The sequence below is a fragment of the Nilaparvata lugens genome, chromosome 3 (genome assembly GCF_014356525.2).
Source record: "Nilaparvata lugens isolate BPH chromosome 3, ASM1435652v1, whole genome shotgun sequence".
Classification (NCBI taxonomy): domain Eukaryota; kingdom Metazoa; phylum Arthropoda; class Insecta; order Hemiptera; family Delphacidae; genus Nilaparvata; species Nilaparvata lugens.
In genome coordinates, this window is record NC_052506.1 from 8,926,309 (window position 1) to 8,945,467 (window position 19,159).

At 35.5% G+C, this 19,159-nt stretch overlaps 1 protein-coding gene across 3 annotated transcripts in view; it reads right to left on the minus strand.

Moving 5' to 3' along the window:
* Positions 1 to 19,159, minus strand: part of LOC111053226 (uncharacterized protein C18B11.02c) — a 658,598-nt gene that overhangs the window by 43,241 nt on the left and 596,198 nt on the right. For all 3 annotated transcript variants that reach the window (XM_039425338.1, XM_039425336.1, XM_039425337.1), the window contains exon 3: positions 11,021 to 11,108. In XM_039425338.1, coding sequence (XP_039281272.1) covers positions 11,021 to 11,108 — 88 coding nt within the window. The remainder of the gene's footprint in view (positions 1 to 11,020; positions 11,109 to 19,159) is intronic.

The window sequence follows — 19,159 nt, forward strand, 5'->3', positions numbered from 1 at the left end:
TGGCTAGTGACAATCGACACTTCATCACTGTTTTTAACTGAATTTTGATGAAATTTCAAAATTGATAAGGAACCAACATGAGAGCAACCGATAAGAGTAAACGCGATCCACTGAATCACAAGACAAGTGATTCTTTGAAACTTACAAACATGGAAATCATCGGATCATTACTTAAAAAACTATTATATACGATTTGTCACTTTGGAATATTTTTTCAATTTCAATTTTTTTTCAATTTTCAATTTATTTATTTATTTTAATTTTCACAATATTACAATTCACCAAGTACATATATAATAACCTCTCTAGCTATTTAGCTATTTGAGAGGTATACAGTTAGAAAATTCACAGACAATAATTATTTTAAAACAATTTGACATTTCCAATGAACACAAAGCCAACAAAAGAAGTTCGAAAACAGTTCAGTACAGATTGTCGGTACACTTTTTTAGCATCCCACTTTGTCACAGTATTCTGATCACAGATATCCATACAGAAGGCATTTGCTGCCAACTTGATTTTCATCGTCTCAGCCACATTAATTAAGGATATATTCATACAGTGTGTTCTGAAAAAGATGTCCATAAGCCAGGGGGTGATTCCTCACATCAAAAGAAGAAAAAAGTTCTAATTAACGTCGGTACGAAAATGCTTAGTTACCAAGTTATACCATAGAGAAACAATAGCGTAAGTAGATATCCCATGATATAGGGCGTTTATGTCGCAACTTTTACTGTTTTCTCAAGCCGATTACTGCCGATTATTGTAGATTTTTACTGTTTTGACCGGGTAAGAATGTATGAACGGCACAATATGAGAGACTACGAGCGTCTTAGAGCTTCACGGGAAAGAACTACGTGGACTTTCGGCTTGAGATAACAGTAAAAGTTGCGACATAAACGCCCTATACCATGGGATATCTACTTATGCTATCGTTTCTCTATGCTGTTACTTAACTTCATGAAACACCATCACATTCATAGGCCTACCAGCCTACCCATCGTAATTACTGTAGTTATACAGAGTGAAAGATTTCGTCAGAATTTCAGTTCCCCTGCCCTGCGGGTATTTGTTGGCTGTTAATCAAGATGTTGAATTCAGCGTGCTTTATGTAAAATGAACTGATAAATTGAATAAAACCGTTTCCAGACCGTTAGCTACAGTAGTTTTTAATATATGTGACGAAATACGCGAAACTTGGTTCCGAAAAACAAGTTCCTTTAAGGTTTGAAGCAGATTTACTATGTTTAATGTACAATAAACACAAAATATTTTCCTACAGAACTTGTAGAAAATTTAATTTCGGAAAGAAAGATATAGAATAAGTCTATAATAGACAATCGCAACCTTGAAAAATAATCCTTAATTATATACAAAATGCATGAAAAATAGACATAATCTGTTAAGCTCAAAAATGCTCAACAATTAATAGTTCAAAAATGAACCTATTTAATGAAGGAATCCTTATTTCAATTATAAACATCATTCTAACAATAAATATTTCTTCAGTTCATATGATATGGTATCTTTAATGGATATTGGTTTTTAACAAAGAAAATAGCATGCTTTGAGTATGGCCATCATGTATAGAATGATTAATTCAATACAATGAATTCATTCATTCAATTCAAATTATATGGCATCTTTAATGGTTATTGATTTGTACCAAAGAAAATAGAATGCTCTGAGTATGACCATAATGTATAGAATGATAAATAATTCATCTATTGATGCTGCTTTCTCATCTATTGATATTACTTTTTCAACTCGATTTTGGAGTAATAATACGCATTTATTTAATGATTAATTTATGTTATTCAATCTTTCAGAATTATACAACTTATAGAAAAGTACCACAGGCTAATTACGCCCAAAACGGTTCCAATTCTAATTGAAGCAGAATAAGTTAACCGCATCTCACTGACAACACACAAGGTTTCTTATGTTGGCAGTGCCAAATATTGCATTGATAATATTGTTATACTCAAGTTAAAATCAATGTCTATTTGTATTGTATTTGTTGCAAATCTGGAGTGCAGAAAAATTTTTCCCGCACTAGAGCGGAAAAGTGATTCTTTGCGTTCTGTAATCAGTGCAGCAATGGCCACTTTTCAACGTAACTGTAGGAAAAAATACTTCTAAATTGAGTTAAAAAATAATTCAAAAATTACAAACTTTGAAAAACACTATTTAGAACTAGCATTGAGTATCTTATAACGACTGCTGGCAATCAACCCCTTCACATTAGATATTAAGATAGAGACCGTCACAGGCTAGATCACTTTCCTTAATCAGCAAGAAACTAATCTAAATGGAGTGGGGGAAACAGAGGGGAATCGATGTTTCAGAACTCTTCGAATTTTGATGGTTACAGAGCAAGTTTCGGATCGAATGGCTAACGGATATCTTAAGTGGAATCATCTATTAAGAACAATGGCGGAGCTAAATATTGATTGCCACTTCCCGAGCCAAAGCAAGAGCATGGTCAAGTTTCAGACATGCTATCCGTTCCGAGAACTTTTACTAATGGCAAAGTACGCCATTGAATGCGGAATATTAATTTGTAATGGTAGTCGAGATCCAAGAATCTATGATTACTCGGGGTAGCCAAGTTCAAAGTTTAAGCAAATTGATGAAGAAATTAGCAACTCTATGCAGAAAATATACGAATCTTCCATTAATATTATTTATTAATGTAAAGGTGCGTACAGATTTACGCGCCGCGAACATAAGCAATTCACTTATAATCAGCTGATGCCAAGCTTTTTATATCTGTATCTTACCGTTTCTGTAAAAATACAGATATAGTCAGCTGATTAAAAGTGAATTACAAAATTAAATGAGCAATTCACTTTTAATCAGCTGATGCTAAGCTTTTTATATCTGTATCTTACCGTTTCTGTAAAAATACAGATATAGTCAGCTGATTAAAAGTGAATTACAAAATTAAATGAGCAATTCACTTTTAATCAGCTGATGCTAAGCTTTTTATATCTGTATCTTACCGTTTCTGTAAAAATACAGATATAGTCAGCTGATTAAAAGTGAACTGCAAAATTAAATGAGCAATTCACTTTTAATCAACTGATGCCAAGCTTTTTATATCTGTATCTTACCGTTTCTGTCAAAATACAGATATAGTCAGCTGATTAAAAGTGAATTGCGAAATTAAATGAGCAATTCACTTTTAATCAGCTGATGCCAAGCTTTTTATATCTGTATCTTACCGTTTCTGTAAAAATACAGATATAGTCAGCTGATTAAAAGTGAATTGCTCATGTTCGCGGCGCTTATATCTGTATGCAACTCAAGAGATTGAATAGAATGGAGGAAAAAACTATTAGAACGTAGATATGGAAGCAATTCATAGTCAAAACCAGGTTTCTTATCACAAGCTGATTTACAAAATACCTTGTTGAAATATGGGGAAAATTACTACAAAATTATCGGTAAAAATTCAGGCGAGATAATTTCCAGGTTTTCGAGGCACTTTGAGAAGGGAAGACACGTTAAATGTCATTAGGATACGGGTCCTATAATTTGTACAATGATTTGATGTTCTAGTTTCCAGTGGGCTATAATGAAGTGAAATATATTGGATGAAATTGTAAAGTTTCTCTATCTCTATCAGTCTGTCAAGAAGGGACAGTTCAATAGAATTGCAGTCATTCTCAAAACTTTGATTCACGCTATAATGAAGTGAAATATATTGGATGAAATTTTAAAGTTTCTTTATTTCTCTCAGTCTGTCTAATTCTGTCTATTCTAATCTTCCTTCCTTTCCATTCTTCATTCCATTCATCCATCGATCTTACATAATATATTATATTCATGATCTCATCTCAACATTTTCTGTTCTTTAGTACCTATTGTATATCGACATTATTACTCAATTAATTTCTAAACACTTAATTAAATCCCACCTCATAACATTTGTTTCATTCATCTATTTGGAATCATTAATGCAATATTGTACTCCCTATTACTCATTCTAATATCATTCATCCCATAATTCTAGATTCAAATAACAAATTCACATGTTATAATATTCCCAACAGCTCTATTCTATTACAACCCGGTCGTGTGTTGATGGGGAGGATATTATATTTTATATCCTTCTTAGGGAATCGACAATTATTTGTTAAAACACCGCCGATTTATGAAGTTACATTACAATTTTATTGACCGAGCGAAGTGAGGTCTAAGATTCAAGTCGACGGTTTGGCATTTCTCCTAATGTTTAAATGTTTGAATGTTTATGTGTTTATATGTTGCGCATTTACGGCGAAACGCGGTAAAAGATTTTCATGAAATTTGACAGGTATGTTCCTTTTTTAATTGCGCGTCGACGTATATACACGGTTTTTGGAAATTTTGCATTTCAAGGATAAAAGGAGAAAGGAGCCTCCTTCATACACTAATATTAGAGTAAAAATCAGACTATATAATTATTCATCATAAATCATCTGACAAGTTATTACACAGATGTGTGGAGAAGCAAGTCTATTACTGTATTTCCATAAGGTCTATAGTTTCAATCAGGAACTTGTGGATGAGAATACTGCGTGAGGTCTACTGTTCACAGAACTGCTAGTATTATTGTTATTCTAATTGCATTTAATCTTTATTCTCATTGATTAATTTTTATACTTTGTATAACTCGTTAAAACTAATTAGCATTACTTTCATTTAATGTAAATTAGTGTATAAGCCAGTGAATATTGTAACATACATAAATAAAGAAATCTAATCTAAATGTAATCTAATCTGTCTAGAAGGGACATTTCAATAGAATTGCAGTTATAGTGTATAAGCCAGTAAATATTGTAACATACATAAATAAAGAAATCTAATCTAAATCTAATCTAATCTGTCTAGAAGGGACATTTCAATAGAATTGCAGTCATTCTCAAAACTTTGATTTACGGTGATGACATTGAAGCTTAAAGCACGGAATAAATAAACCAAATAGTGTTCTCAACTCTGTGCTTAAAGGTAACACATTTTCCAGCTGAATCTATCGAACGTATTAGACTCAACACTCTCAGCAAATCTCACTTCTCAAAAGCTTAAAGAACCTGATAAGAGCTCAATCAAATCCGTGCCTCGGTTTATGTAGATGATGCTGAAATTTATGCGGCTAGAGTCTAGAAAAATCAATCTATATGAAATGTGTTGCAGCCTGAATATTGAAAAAGAAAACGTCGTAGGTAAGCGAAAAGATCAGCAAACTGGTGGGGAGAGGAAGAGAGAGAGTGCAAGAGGCATCAGACTCGATTAGAGCAGAGGGAACTTAGCACAAGAGGACGCGACACATCAGAGGGAGAAGAAGAGACAAGTATTAATAATGGAGAAAGAGAGAGAGAGGATTGGTGTGACAGCCGCAGACAGCCTTGCTGAATAAGTAATGGCGCTCACTGTACTTCACCAATTACCCACTGACTTTTCAGATTAATCTCTCTCACTTCTTGCAGCCTCCAGCAGACGATCAGAGACGTCGACCAATATTTTCAGAAACTCTTTGCCTCTGACAAACGTAAATAAACCCAACAGCAGTAAGCCAAGAGTAAAATGCAGTTGACATTTTGTGAGTGCTACCACGGAATAAGCATACCACCGTAGTGCTTCTTTCCTCTGTGGTGCTACCAACCCAACTCAATATTAATCAAACAATTTGCCACGCAACAAGGAGCAAACGATCGTGAGCGTCCTGTCAGTAGTGCATCAGTGACAATCAGAACATTTTTGATGGAGTTGAGTTGGAGCACAGATATGCTTATGCTATATACGGTATGCTTATTCCGTGGTTGGAGTAATACGGAAGGGTCGATGTCAAACAAGGCAAACGACAGAAGAGTCCTGCGACAGTCGAGACCAGCGACATTCGAGGCCAGCAACGGTAGAGGACTCATGAAAAAGAGGCCTCAAATGTCGCCTGCGTTAGGCGACAGTTGAGGCCTCTCTAATGTTTGTACAGCCTCGACATTCCGACAATCGAGACCTGCGACGGTAGAAGACTCCTGAAAAAGAGGCCTCAAATGTCGCCTGCGTTAGGCGACAGTTGAGGCCTCTCAAATTTTTGTATAGCCCCGACAGTCGAGGCCTACGACCGTAGAGGACTGGAAAACAGTCCTCTACTGTCGTCGGTCTCGACTGTCGCGCCCCCAATGCGGAACAGAACAGAGAGCTGATACTGAAGTGATAAAGTTGCCTGTATTGTGGTGGATCATGTAATTTCCAATGGATCCATGCCAATGGATTTTTACAATCAGGAAGAATGGTTGGAGTACTTGAGAAATAAAACTAAAAAAATTGATGTAAACTAAGCTATTAATGTAAATTTTGTTATCATGACGAGTCTGTTGCTTAAGCCGCAATTTTGTGACACCGTTGAGTGGGAGGAGACTGTCTAGCTGGGCCAATGGCAGGCGATCATGCCCTTGACCAATAGCAGTACTCGCCTACTAGTATAAATTCTGCTGCTCTTGTATTTAGTTTTAGTTTATCAGAGATTGACAATGGTGTAATAACCGAAACCGGTCTTTCTAAGTATCAATGAATCTGTGGTTTTTTGACAATATCTTAGTCTTTTTCATTTAATATGAATAATTACCACAATTTCAACTTCTCAACTAAACAAAAATAAAAAATAATATATAATTAAAAGTTAATCATTATTTTACAGTTTCAAGTGATTAGTGAGTGCTATTGTGTTATTCAATTTGGTTTGTAGACAATCTAAATTAAAACTTTTCAAATGTTTGGACTGAAAATTGGACCTGAATTCAAGTGTATGGAACATAACCTACTTTTTGGACAAAGTATAGTGTATAAATAACAATTCGGGGAAGACACAGTGCCTGATAGTCCTTTCCCAGTCATTTTTGAGAATTGGGTTCTGTTTAACAATAAAATATCGGGGACCTAGCTTCGCTCTGGAGTACAAAAGCATAAACAATTTATTACGAAAGAAGGAATTATAATAACAGTCATAGTTCATACAGAAATGTTCTATCTAATCACAGTAAATTGAGAATAATTCCCAGAGGAATGCAAAAATTTCCCTCACAAAGGCCCGGTTGCACAAAAGCCGGTTAAAATTTAATCCTGATTAACTTCACGTGAACCAAATCAGAGAGGACCATTTCAAAATGATGGATCTAATCAGGGTTGAAAATAACCCGGCCTTTTTGCAACCATATTGAATGATTACAAAAGTTCAACAGCTGAGTCATAATTTTGTCACAGTCCCACACACATGAACTCGCTCACTCACTTCCATCATCAACAGACGACGAAATAATTATTATCAGTTGTTTTTCCAAGGATGAATTATCCTTTTAATGTCCTACAGCGAGTTTTCCCATGGATGAGACCTAGTGCAATCGAATTATTATATTATAAACCTACTATGTTCTGAATTTCATGAGAATCGTTAGACCTGTTTTCGAGATCCGGTGAAATACAAACATATAAACAGAAATTGTTCGTTTGATACTATAGGATAAATAACAAGCGAAGCTCGGTGCCCCGATATTTAATACTATTGAAAAGAGAATTAGGTTATTTGAATCTTATTATCACTAATGAAGGGATGAAGCACTCCATTTGGTCGTGATTAATTGGTTTTGAGATAATTTGAGGAATCCCAGTCCTTTGCTGGGTCACTAGAAACGAACATAGCTGATTAAAGGATACAGGGAAATTTGGAACATCTAAATTCAAAAGAATAGTTTGTATAAATATTTTTGGCCTGAGAATTTTGTAGAAATCTAGAAGACATAACCTCATTTCGGAAAGGAATTCTAAATTTTGAAGAGAAACATACCTGTCAAATTTCATGAAAATCTATAACCGCGTTACGCCGTAAATGCGCAACATTTAAACATTCAAACATTTAAACATTAAGAGAGATGCCAAACCGTCGACTTGAATCTTAGACCTCACTTCGCTCGGTCAATAAAGGATAAAGAATTCAAATCAGTTGTCAAGGAGAAAAGCAAGAGAGCGAGACATCAAAATAAATTGGAACAGAGAAATACAGACGGTCTGCTTGAAGGTGGAACGAAAAGAGCTTTGGGGAGAAGCAGTTGTAGAGACCTGCATCAGAATCTTACTGAAATAAGTCAAATTGATACGCAGGCAAGGGAAAAGAGCCAATATACATTCGAGGAGAGCTTATTTGCTATCGAGTGAAATTCAGTTGAGTGTTGAGAAGTAATACTCTTAGTTCAACAACAATTTTCCCAATCAATTCAGCAACGGATTGAAAGTTCATTTGGTTCGTGGGTGTGTGTGGGCAGGGAAAGGGATTAGAAAAGGAGAGAGGCTGAGTGAAGAGGGAGGGAGATCGAGTAACTCCTTGCAGGCGGACTGAAGGGCGAAGGGATAGGCTGTTACTAGTTGATAACCGCTGGGCTGCTGATAAGGGCTCAGGGAACCCTCCACCCAGCATAAAGCATTGGCAACGTGCTGAGAATTGATGCGATTACTCTTGTTGTAGGTTGCAACGGCGCAAAATCCGCTCATAGATTGTCAATTGCCAGTGTGTAAATGGTGAACCAACCGTTGAGGATTGAATATGTCATGATACATAAGACCTTACACATTTCTACTGTACTTGACTCCCTTCTCCATAGCTACCAATGGAAGATTGACCTGATTAAATTTATTTTACCTATTTGAATTTTTTTACCTGGGTAATAGTATATTTCGCACCTGAGCAGAAAATGAGATTTTTCCGGCTCGAAATCGGCTTTCAAGTCCGAGGCCGTAGGCCGAGGACTAGAAAAGATTGAAAGCCGGAAAAACATTTTTGCCCGTGGTGCGAACGCTATTTTTCACCACACACAAAAATAAACAATATATATATATATTATATATATATATATATAATATATATGAGAATAGTTGTTTACTAAGCACTTCCGAAAGCAGAAGTGGAAGGTGATAGCTCTAGCAAATCTGAGGTAATCTGAATATCAGGAAATTGTCCAAATATTTTTATTTTTTATTCTGATTTGTCTAAATAACCTAAAAGATGATGTTCAATTATGTGGGAGGTTGAGTTCATTCTTTTTTATTCTTTCAAATTAATGACAATAAGATGATATTATAAATGTTTTAATTATTGAATAATGAACACAAATAATGAAAAGTTTTTTGATCAGCTGTTTTTGATCACCTTTCTTAGTTCCATGTTAGCGGCTGGAAAGGGTACTCTATCCGGCCTAGGCCGGAAAGAAACCTGTTCTGACATCAGACGAGAGTCGTCTGCAAACAATGTCTTTCAGATCTACGTAGGGACTGGAAAACAGCTGCTTTCTGTGCAGTGTGGCGAAAATTTATTTTTGTCATAGTCATTCAATCTCAGCTGTTTTTCATGCATGAAATCAAGCCGGTAAACAACTGTTTGCTGAATAAATAAACATATGATTCTCATTACAGCATACTCTACTGTAATGAAAATTGAAACCACATGTTTCCTTTACAATCGAGTATATTTCTTAGTTCCGAAATAGGAACAGCAAAACAACTACAAAAAAGTAATCTTCTGCGCTCCAGGGTGAAGTTTTGTCAGCTTCCACAGAATTCCTGATTCGGAATTTGTAAACTAGGTTATGTTTATAGAATGCATGTAGTAACTTCAGCAAGAGCAGGTAATGTTTTCTATTTCTCAATTATTCTTCTTTTAGATTATTATGACAAAAAATAGTGTACGTTACTTGGACGTGAATGTCTTTTGCAGTACTCGAATGAAATTTTAGTCTCGGCTAACGCCTCGACTAGAAACATCGTTCTTGCCATGAATGTAACATGCTATAATTTTTCGGCTCTAAATTTATTGTCTAAATTTAATATTTTCTAAATTTGGCTTAGTGGTTTTGTGTTTTGTTTCGGTTTTGTATATGTTTTGACTTTTTAACATCAAAATGAACTTTATTCCGAAGTGAAAAGTGTAAATTCAAAGTATTGTGCTGACTATAACCTTAGTGTCCGGTTTCCCATTAGGGAACTTTGGACTATATACGGCGAGGTGCAACTACCCTTGGGTCCCCCACCATTCAAAGCCATACGCTAATAATAATCATCATTCTTGCCTGCAAAAGACCCCTTCCCATCCTTGTGACGTAAGATACTATTGGCTTCAACATTTCTACTGTTCTTGACTTCCTTATACATGGCTACCAATGGATTGACCACTGGCTAATGGGTAAATTATTTTTGAAAGTTATTGTCTTCGTAGTCAGAGTTGTATAACAAGTTGAACGTTGAGATTAAAAAAATTAAACGTTTTTGAGGTTAGTCTACGTCTTCAAGAATCTAAACCAAAAAATAAAGAGAAATCAGAGTATTGTGAATGTTTATGTTTCTACATTTAATTAAAGCCCCACACACACATCGATTTTTGTTCGTGCGATATTTTGCCGTTCTTATAAATTCAATTAGATTGAACAGATGATTTCAAACAGAATATCGGGGCACCGAGCTTCGCTCGTTATTTTTATTTATTGATAAACAGAACTCAATTCTCAAAATGATCGTGTTTATATTTCACAGCTGGCTATAATAATTTATGTCATCTTATGAATTTCGGGGATGCGATATATTTATTTTTCACATACCTACTCACTCACTCACTCTTTTTTTCACTATTCACAGCTGTTTCAGCCAAGGATGAATTATCCTTTTAATGTCGTTCAGCGAGTTTTCCCAAGGATAAGATCTAGTGCAATCGAATTTTTATATCATAAACCTACTATTTTCCAAATTCCGTGAAAATCGTTAGAGCTGTTTTCGAGATGCGTTGAACATAAATAACCAGATATAAATATATAAAAATACAGAAATTGCTCGCTTAATATAATAGGATAGGATGATGTTTGTCAAGTCCCGTTTAATCTGATAGAATTTATAAGGACTGCAGAATATCGTACAAACAATTATGCGGGGATTAATGCTCTGGTATGCAACTGTGAATTGAATTTTTTAGGATAATTGAGTGATGAGTATAACCTACCATTTTCAATGTAGTAGGACGTCTCATTGTATCTTTCATCGGTGAAGCCTGGACGCTTAGCCTTCAGTGCCTTAGTTTCCAGTTTCGCCTGCAACATACAACAACAATAACATAAGTTCAATAGAGAATATTAGATTATACAGAGTGTTTCAGAAGTAGTGTCGAACATTTTAGGGTATTGTTCCTGGATGATAGGAGACTACAAATGACGTGTTTGAAGTGTCCAAAACTCAGCGGTTATCATGCATGACTATGAACAAACAAGATCATCTGAAAAAGGTTCAGATATAGGTTTCAAATATGAATTTAAGGTTTCTCCTTACAATCCTACCTTTTTTAATTTGAATTCTCTGTGATTCATCGTACATCGCATATTTTCTGGACCATCTATTGACAATCAACAACTATGAAAAAAACATTTAATTCATCTTTGAAACACTGATTTAACCTATTTTTATTCTATTATTCAACACTTTACTGATAGATATTACTACCAATTGATTGAGTATGTTTTCGGAATAATAAATGCTTCATGACTAAGCACATAGGAAGTCCGTATTTAGATGTAAATGAAAAAATTGATTGTCAGATAATTTCATTATTCACCAAATAAAGTCAAGTGTGACATGAGATATATTGACTTTTTGGCGGTACGAAGTTCGCCGGGTAAACTAGTTATTTTATTAATATAATAATCATGATAATAAAGAGTGAAATTTTCAATATTTTTTTTGCAATTATTGTGAAGGAAAAGTTTTGTTTGGATTCGTATTTGGAAATTGATCAATCTAATAAATTCAAAATTGTAGTAGATACATTTTTTGGACTCAAAATTGTGTACGAATTATCATTTAAGTTACGTAAGTAGAATAACCTTTAGACTGTGTATTCCAAATTGAGGTTTGAAGCAGTTTTGGGCAAATGCCTGTTGTTTTTACCTGCATTGTATTTGCATATGAATAAATAAATATATAAATACATAATAATAATATATTAATTATAATAATATAAATATTTATAATAATTATTCACTATTGATGACAACAAAATCAGTAATCAATTTGAATGAAATCAACTCTGATTGCGGACCCTTTTGACTGGATTTCCCCATCTGATCCGCAATTTCGCTCATTAAACCAGATGAATCTTGATGAAGACATTGGAATCGACGCAGATATTTAACAAGTTTGAGAATTCGATCAACGCTTTGTGATTTACGGCTTTGAAATTCTTGCAAAGTTTTCCTACAACAGAGTTTATAATTGAGTTATAAAAATCATACTTTCTCTACTAGGAGTTCACCCCGTTGGCCGAGTTGCATCGCCCGAGGTGGAGGGAAAGAAAATAACAAAGAAGAAGAGAGAGTGAAGGGAAGAGAGGGGAAAAATAGGAGAGAGCCTGGTTGTTGAGAGTGAAGTTTACCAGAAGTTTTCCACGATATAGTCAATGGAAAGCAAGTTGGTAGACTTTGTTTGATGCCTGGCCATTGCTGGTTCGTTACTGCGTCGAGATGAGATGAGAGGAGAACAGCTTTCAGCTGTAGGCGAACGCTGTAAGTTTACAAGCGGCCGGCCACCTTGGCTCAACTAAATAGGCTACAGTATAGGCTACAGTACTAGAGCTACAGTATAGGCTACAGTATAGGCTACAGTAATAAACTACAGTATAGGCTACAGTACTAGAGCTACAATATAGGCTACAGTAATAGGCTACAGTATAGGCTACAGTATAGGCTACAGTAATAAACTACAGTATAGGCTACAGAACTAGAGCTACAATATAGGCTACAGTATAGGCTACAGTACTAGAGCTACAGTATAGGCTACAGTAATAAACTACAGTATATGGTACAGTACTAGAGCTACAATATAGGCTACAGTATAGGCTACAGTACTAGAGCTACAGTATAGGCTACAGTAATAAACTACAGTATAGGCTACAGTACTAGAGCTACAGTATAGGCTACAGTAATAGGCTACAGTATAGACTACATTACTAGAGCTACAGTATAGGCTACAGTAATAAACTACAGTATAGACAATCAACAACTATGAAAAAAACATTTAATTCATCTTTGAAACACTGATTTAACCTATTTTTATTCTATTATTCAACACTTTACTGATAGATATTACTACCAATTGATTGAGTATGTTTTCGGAATAATAAATGCTTCATGACTAAGCACATAGGAAGTCCGTATTTAGATGTAAATGAAAAAATTGATTGTCAGATAATTTTCATTATTCACCAAATAAAGTCAAGTGTGACATGAGATATATTGACTTTTTGGCGGTACGAAGTTCGCCGGGTAAACTAGTTATTTTATTAATATAATAATCATGATAATAAAGAGTGAAATTTTCAATATTTTTTTGCAATTATTGTGAAGGAAAAGTTTGTTTGGATTCGTATTTGGAAATTGATCAATCTAATAAATTCAAAATTGTAGTAGATACATTTTTTGGACTCAAAATTGTGTACGAATTATCATTTAAGTTACGTAAGTAGGATAACCTTTAGACTGTGAATTCCAAATTAAGGTTTGAAGCAGTTTTGGGCAAATGCCTGTTGTTTTTACCTGCATTGTATTTGCATATGAATAAATAAATATATAAATACATAATAATAATATATTAATTATAATAATAATATAAATATTTATAATAATTATTCACTATTGATGACAACAAAATCAGTAATCAATTTGAATGAAATCAACTCTGATTGCGGACTCTTTCGACTGGATTTCCCCATCTGATCCACAATTTCGCTCATTAAACCAGATGAATCTTGATGAAGACATTGGAATCGACGCAGATATTTAACAAGTTTGAGAATTCGATCAACGCTTTGTGATTTACGGCTTTGAAATTCTTGCAAAGTTTTCCTACAACAGAGTTTATAATTGAGTTATAAAAATCATACTTTCTCTACTAGGAGTTCACCCCGTTGGCCGAGTTGCATCGCCCGAGGTGGAGGGAAAGAAAATAACAAAGAAGAAGAGAGAGTGAAGGGAAGAGAGGGGAAAAATAGGAGAGAGCCTGGTTGTTGAGAGTGAAGTTTACCAGAAGTTTTCCACGATATAGTCAATGGAAAGCAAGTTGGTAGACTTTGTTTGATGCCTGGCCATTGCTGGTTCGTTACTGCGTCGAGATGAGATGAGAGGAGAACAGCTTTCAGCTGTAGGCGATCGCTGTAAGTTTACAAGCGGCCGGCCACCTTGGCTCAACTAAATAGGCTACAGTATAGGCTACAGTACTAGAGCTACAGTACTAGAGCTACAGTATAGGCTACAGTAATAAACTACAGTATAGGCTACAGTACTAGAGCTACAATATAGGCTACAGTAATAGGCTACAGTATAGGCTACAGTATAGGCTACAGTAATAAACTACAGTATAGGCTACAGAACTAGAGCTACAATATAGGCTACAGTATAGGCTACAGTACTAGAGCTACAGTATAGGCTACAGTAATAAACTACAGTATATGGTACAGTACTAGAGCTACAATATAGGCTACAGTATAGGCTACAGTACTAGAGCTACAGTATAGGCTACAGTAATAAACTACAGTATATGCTACAGTACTAGAGCTACAGTATAGGCTACAGTAATAGGCTACAGTATAGACTACATTACTAGAGCTACAGTATAGGCTACAGTAATAAACTACAGTATAGACTACAGTACTAGAGCTACAGTATAGGCTACAGTACTAGAGCTACAGTATAGGCTACAGTACTGGAGCTACAGTATAGGCTACAGTACTAGAGCTAGAGTATAGGCTACAGTAATAGGCTACAGTATAGACTACAGTACTAGAACTACAGTATAGGCTACAGTACTAGAGCTACAGTATAGGCTACAGTACTAGAGCTACAGTATAGGCTACAGTACTAGAGCTACAGTATAGGCTACAGTAATAAACTACAGTATAGGCTACAGTACTAGAGCTACAGTATAGGCTACAGTAATAGGCTACAGTATAGGCTACAGTACTAGAGCTACAGTATGGGATACAGTAATAGGCTACAGTATAGACTACAGTACTAGAGCTACAGTATAGGCTACAGTAATAAACTACAGTATAGGCTACAGTACTACAGCTGCTGCCCCAAACAATTATTCCCTGCAGCTCATTTGAGGCCAGTATTACATCGTCGTCTACATCTTATCACATGACCTATTTCAAGGACCAACACAGAAGGAGGAAGTATAAGAATAGGGAGTGCAAAAGAAGAGGAAAAAGGAGAAGAAGAAGAAAAAGAAGGAAGAGGAGGAGGAAAAAGAAGGAGAAGAAGAGGAAGAAGAAGAAGAAGAAGAAGAAGAAGAAGAGAAGAAGAAGAAGAAGGAGGAGGAGGAGGAGGAGGAGGAGGAGGTGGTGGAGGAGGAGGAGGAAGAAGGAGAAGAAGAGGAAGAAGGAACGTTGTGCAGCACGAATTGTCTGCAAAGTCTCATCAAACTCCACCGACCTGCATTCCACCAAATTGCATCTACTTGCAAATTTCCGAATGTTGATCAGCGGCGAGATTTCCTGGCATGTTGCTATTAATGGATAATAAATTGAGATATGACGAAAATGATTAGCTGTATTGTGTGTAGCGGTGTTTTCCAACTGACAGCACAATGTACGCTGATGAATGGGGATGATGTGGCTTTGGGAGGTAACAGCAGGGGTGGGGGGAGGTATTTTCATTAGAGCTTAGACATGGGGTGGATGGGAGAGGGGTTAAGTAGTGAGGAGGCAATGAATGAATGAGTGAACGGGTAGCGACCGCTTCTCAGGTGAACACCAAGTGTTTATCAGTATAGGTTTGCTGTTGAGGAGGAGGAAGTTGTATTAGAAGGAGGAAGAGGAGGAGGTGGTTGAGGAGGCGGAGGAGTTGAGGAGGCAGATCTGATTATCGCCGGACACGAGATCTGATTAGCAGTCCAAGTCCTGGCTAGGAATGGCGGATTTATATTGCGGCTCTACACAGCCTTATCAGTCACACACGCACGCGTGTGTATGTGGGCAAGCGCGCGCGCACTTGAACTTCTTCGTACGGTTCTAATTGCAAGCGTCGGGACGCGCCATGACGCCTTTCCTCTCTCCTCAAACCAGCTGAAGCCTCTATTCTCGACTGCGCTGATCCGATCTCGTTTCCAATTTAGTTTGCTCTATACCAGTGCTGGCCTTCCCATCCCCATGTTATACCGCTTGAGGCGCTTCCCGCAATAACTTGGGCCGCATGAAAACATGTCTGACTCTCCATTTGCACCTTCCTTTCGGCGATCGTTACATCTTTCCCACACAAAAGCTATCAAGCCTCGCTGATTACACAATATTCCTCGAATAAGAGGATTCATATCCTCGAGAATACACTGATATTTCCACTGCATTCATATTATGAATGAATAATGAATTTATTGCCAAATAAAAGAAATATTTTTTCCTACAGTTACGTTGAAAAGTGGCCATTGCTGCACTGATTACAGAACGCAAAGAATCACTTTTCCGCTCTAGTGCGGGAAAAATTTTTCTGCACTCCAGATTTGCAATATGGCAACGCAAAATACTTAGTAGGTTATATGGAGCAACAGTGCAGCAAAATCCAAATGAAGTTGGTAACAGTGACTGGGCTGCTATAGTGAGCAGAGGTGCAACCAAGCACAACGCGCTAATTATTATTCATTATATATTATAACCAAGGACAACGAGGACTTTAGGATTTTAGGATTAAGGTTTTTATCAATAATAAAATTACACAGGAAAACATTTGATGGATTTCAGGCAATTTTACCCATAATTACCCACTTTTCATATTCAATGGTAACTGTAGGAAAAACTTAATGTGAAATACGTGCGCAAAGTTCCTCTGCTGCACTCAAGAAACCATTCCGCCCTCGCCTACGGCTCGGGCGTAAACGTTTCTTTCGGTGCAGCAAACTGACACTTTGCGCACTAGTTGCACAAATAACTATTACAAATTAAATAATCAATATCGGGGCACCGAGCTTCGCTCGTTATTTATTTATTGACTTTTGATAAACCGAACACAATTCTTTAAAATGATTGGGGAAGTACTAATAGGCACAGCCCAAAACTGATCTTTCCCGAATTTTGATTTATACACTATAAATAGTCCAGAAAGTACGTTATGTTCCATACACTTGAATTCAGGTTCAACTTTCTGCTCAAACATTTGGAAACAAAAAATTTATAATTTAGATTATATACAAACCAAATTGAATAACAAAATAACACTCACTAATCACTTGAAATTGTCAAATAATGATCAACTTTGAAAATTATGATATACTCTAGTTTAGGAGGATTATCATGCCATGTCAACAAATCAGATTATGTTGATCAAATCGATTAAATTGTCTAGCTAGATAAAATTTCTCGCTGATTGATTATGATTACACAGCTGGAAGTAATTTTGTCTCTCTCCCACACAGGCACACGCATCTTCTGTTATCGAGAGACGACGGACGAAATTATCATCTGTTTTCCAAGGATGAATTACCCTTCTAATGTCGTTCAGCAAGTTTTCCAAAGAATGAGACCTAGTGCAATCGAATCTTTATATCATAAGCCCACTATGTTCCAAATTTCGTGAGAATCGTTAGACCCGTTTTCGAGATCCGTAAAACATAAATAACAAAATATAAAAATAGCCAGATATAAAAATAACCAGACATCAAACTAACCAGATATAAAAATAACCAGACATCAAACTAACCAGATATAAAAATAACCAGCTTATTTATCTCTTTTCTGTACAGTGCTACTTTTTATAGAAATAGGAATGAAAATAAAAATCTCAGTACCATTTATGAATTATTTAATCACAACATGTTTCGGACATTGATGCCATTTTCAAGTGATCACTGTTGTGATTAATTAATTCATAAAGGGTACTGAGATTTTTATTTTTCTTTCTATTTCTATAAAAATAACCAGATATATAAATACAGAAATTGCTCGTTTAATATAATAGGATTAAATTACAATAGTTTTTGGCGTGACTGGAAAAAGAAGCATTGAGCTACAGCAACGAGTTCTAAAAATAAAAAATGCGTTTTTTAATCTAATAACAGCAGTACAAATGATACAATTCTATATTAAATCCAAAAACAAGTTTTTTTCTAAATCGCAATACCAATTCGTATAATCACTGGCACTACCGTTCAATCACTCTGAACTCCAAATATAAAGTAAGCAAACAATTCAATTAGGCTAGCTACACACAAACATAGATTCTTGTTCGATTGATATTTTTCCGTCCTTGTAAATTCTATTGGATTAACCAGATGATTTTAAACAGATGATGTTTGTCAAGTTTCGTTTAATCTGATAGAATTCATAAGGACGGCAAAATATCGTACGAACAAAAATCGATGTGTGTATAACTAACTGGCTTTAGGCTTCTTGATTTTTTAAAAATCCAAATAAACACATTTATTTGGAGGCAAATAACGCACTGTTTCACTCACGTAAATATATTATTTTAAATAAATAAATTTATTTCCTTTAAAAAAATTCAAACAAGCAATTAAAACATAAAAAGTACAAAATATCTAAAATACAATAGGTCTATATAAAATATGGAATTTAAATCTATTGGAAATTAACCTTTTCAACTATTGGAAACCCATGTACTAGAGTAGATGTTAGAAGTAGTTATAGATTCTGGGTTTAGATTCTGGGAACTTTGTATGAATATTTATCGCTTGATGGTTTGGCATATTGGTAGACTGGACTCCCCCCTCTGTGTACGAGTATTTGTTAAGAGCTTATGACAATGCATTTCCAGTAACAAAATAATATGAAATCATCACCAACTATTCTAAGAATACCCATTTCAATATTTGAAAAATATATTGTCCTTTGAGTCAACGAAAAAAAATATGCACAATAATCTTAGTTCGGCTCCAAGGTTCCTATCTCAGATTAAGCTGGGTTGTCGTTTATGCGTAAAATGCCGTCGTCAACCACGAATCTCAGATTAGGTTCATTTCAATTTGTCTAAATAACCTGAAAGATTATGTTCAATTACGTTTTAATGGGAGAGGTTGAGTTTATACATTTTTATTCTTCTAAATTGCAATATGTTGATATTATTAGGAATGTTTTGATTTTCGAATG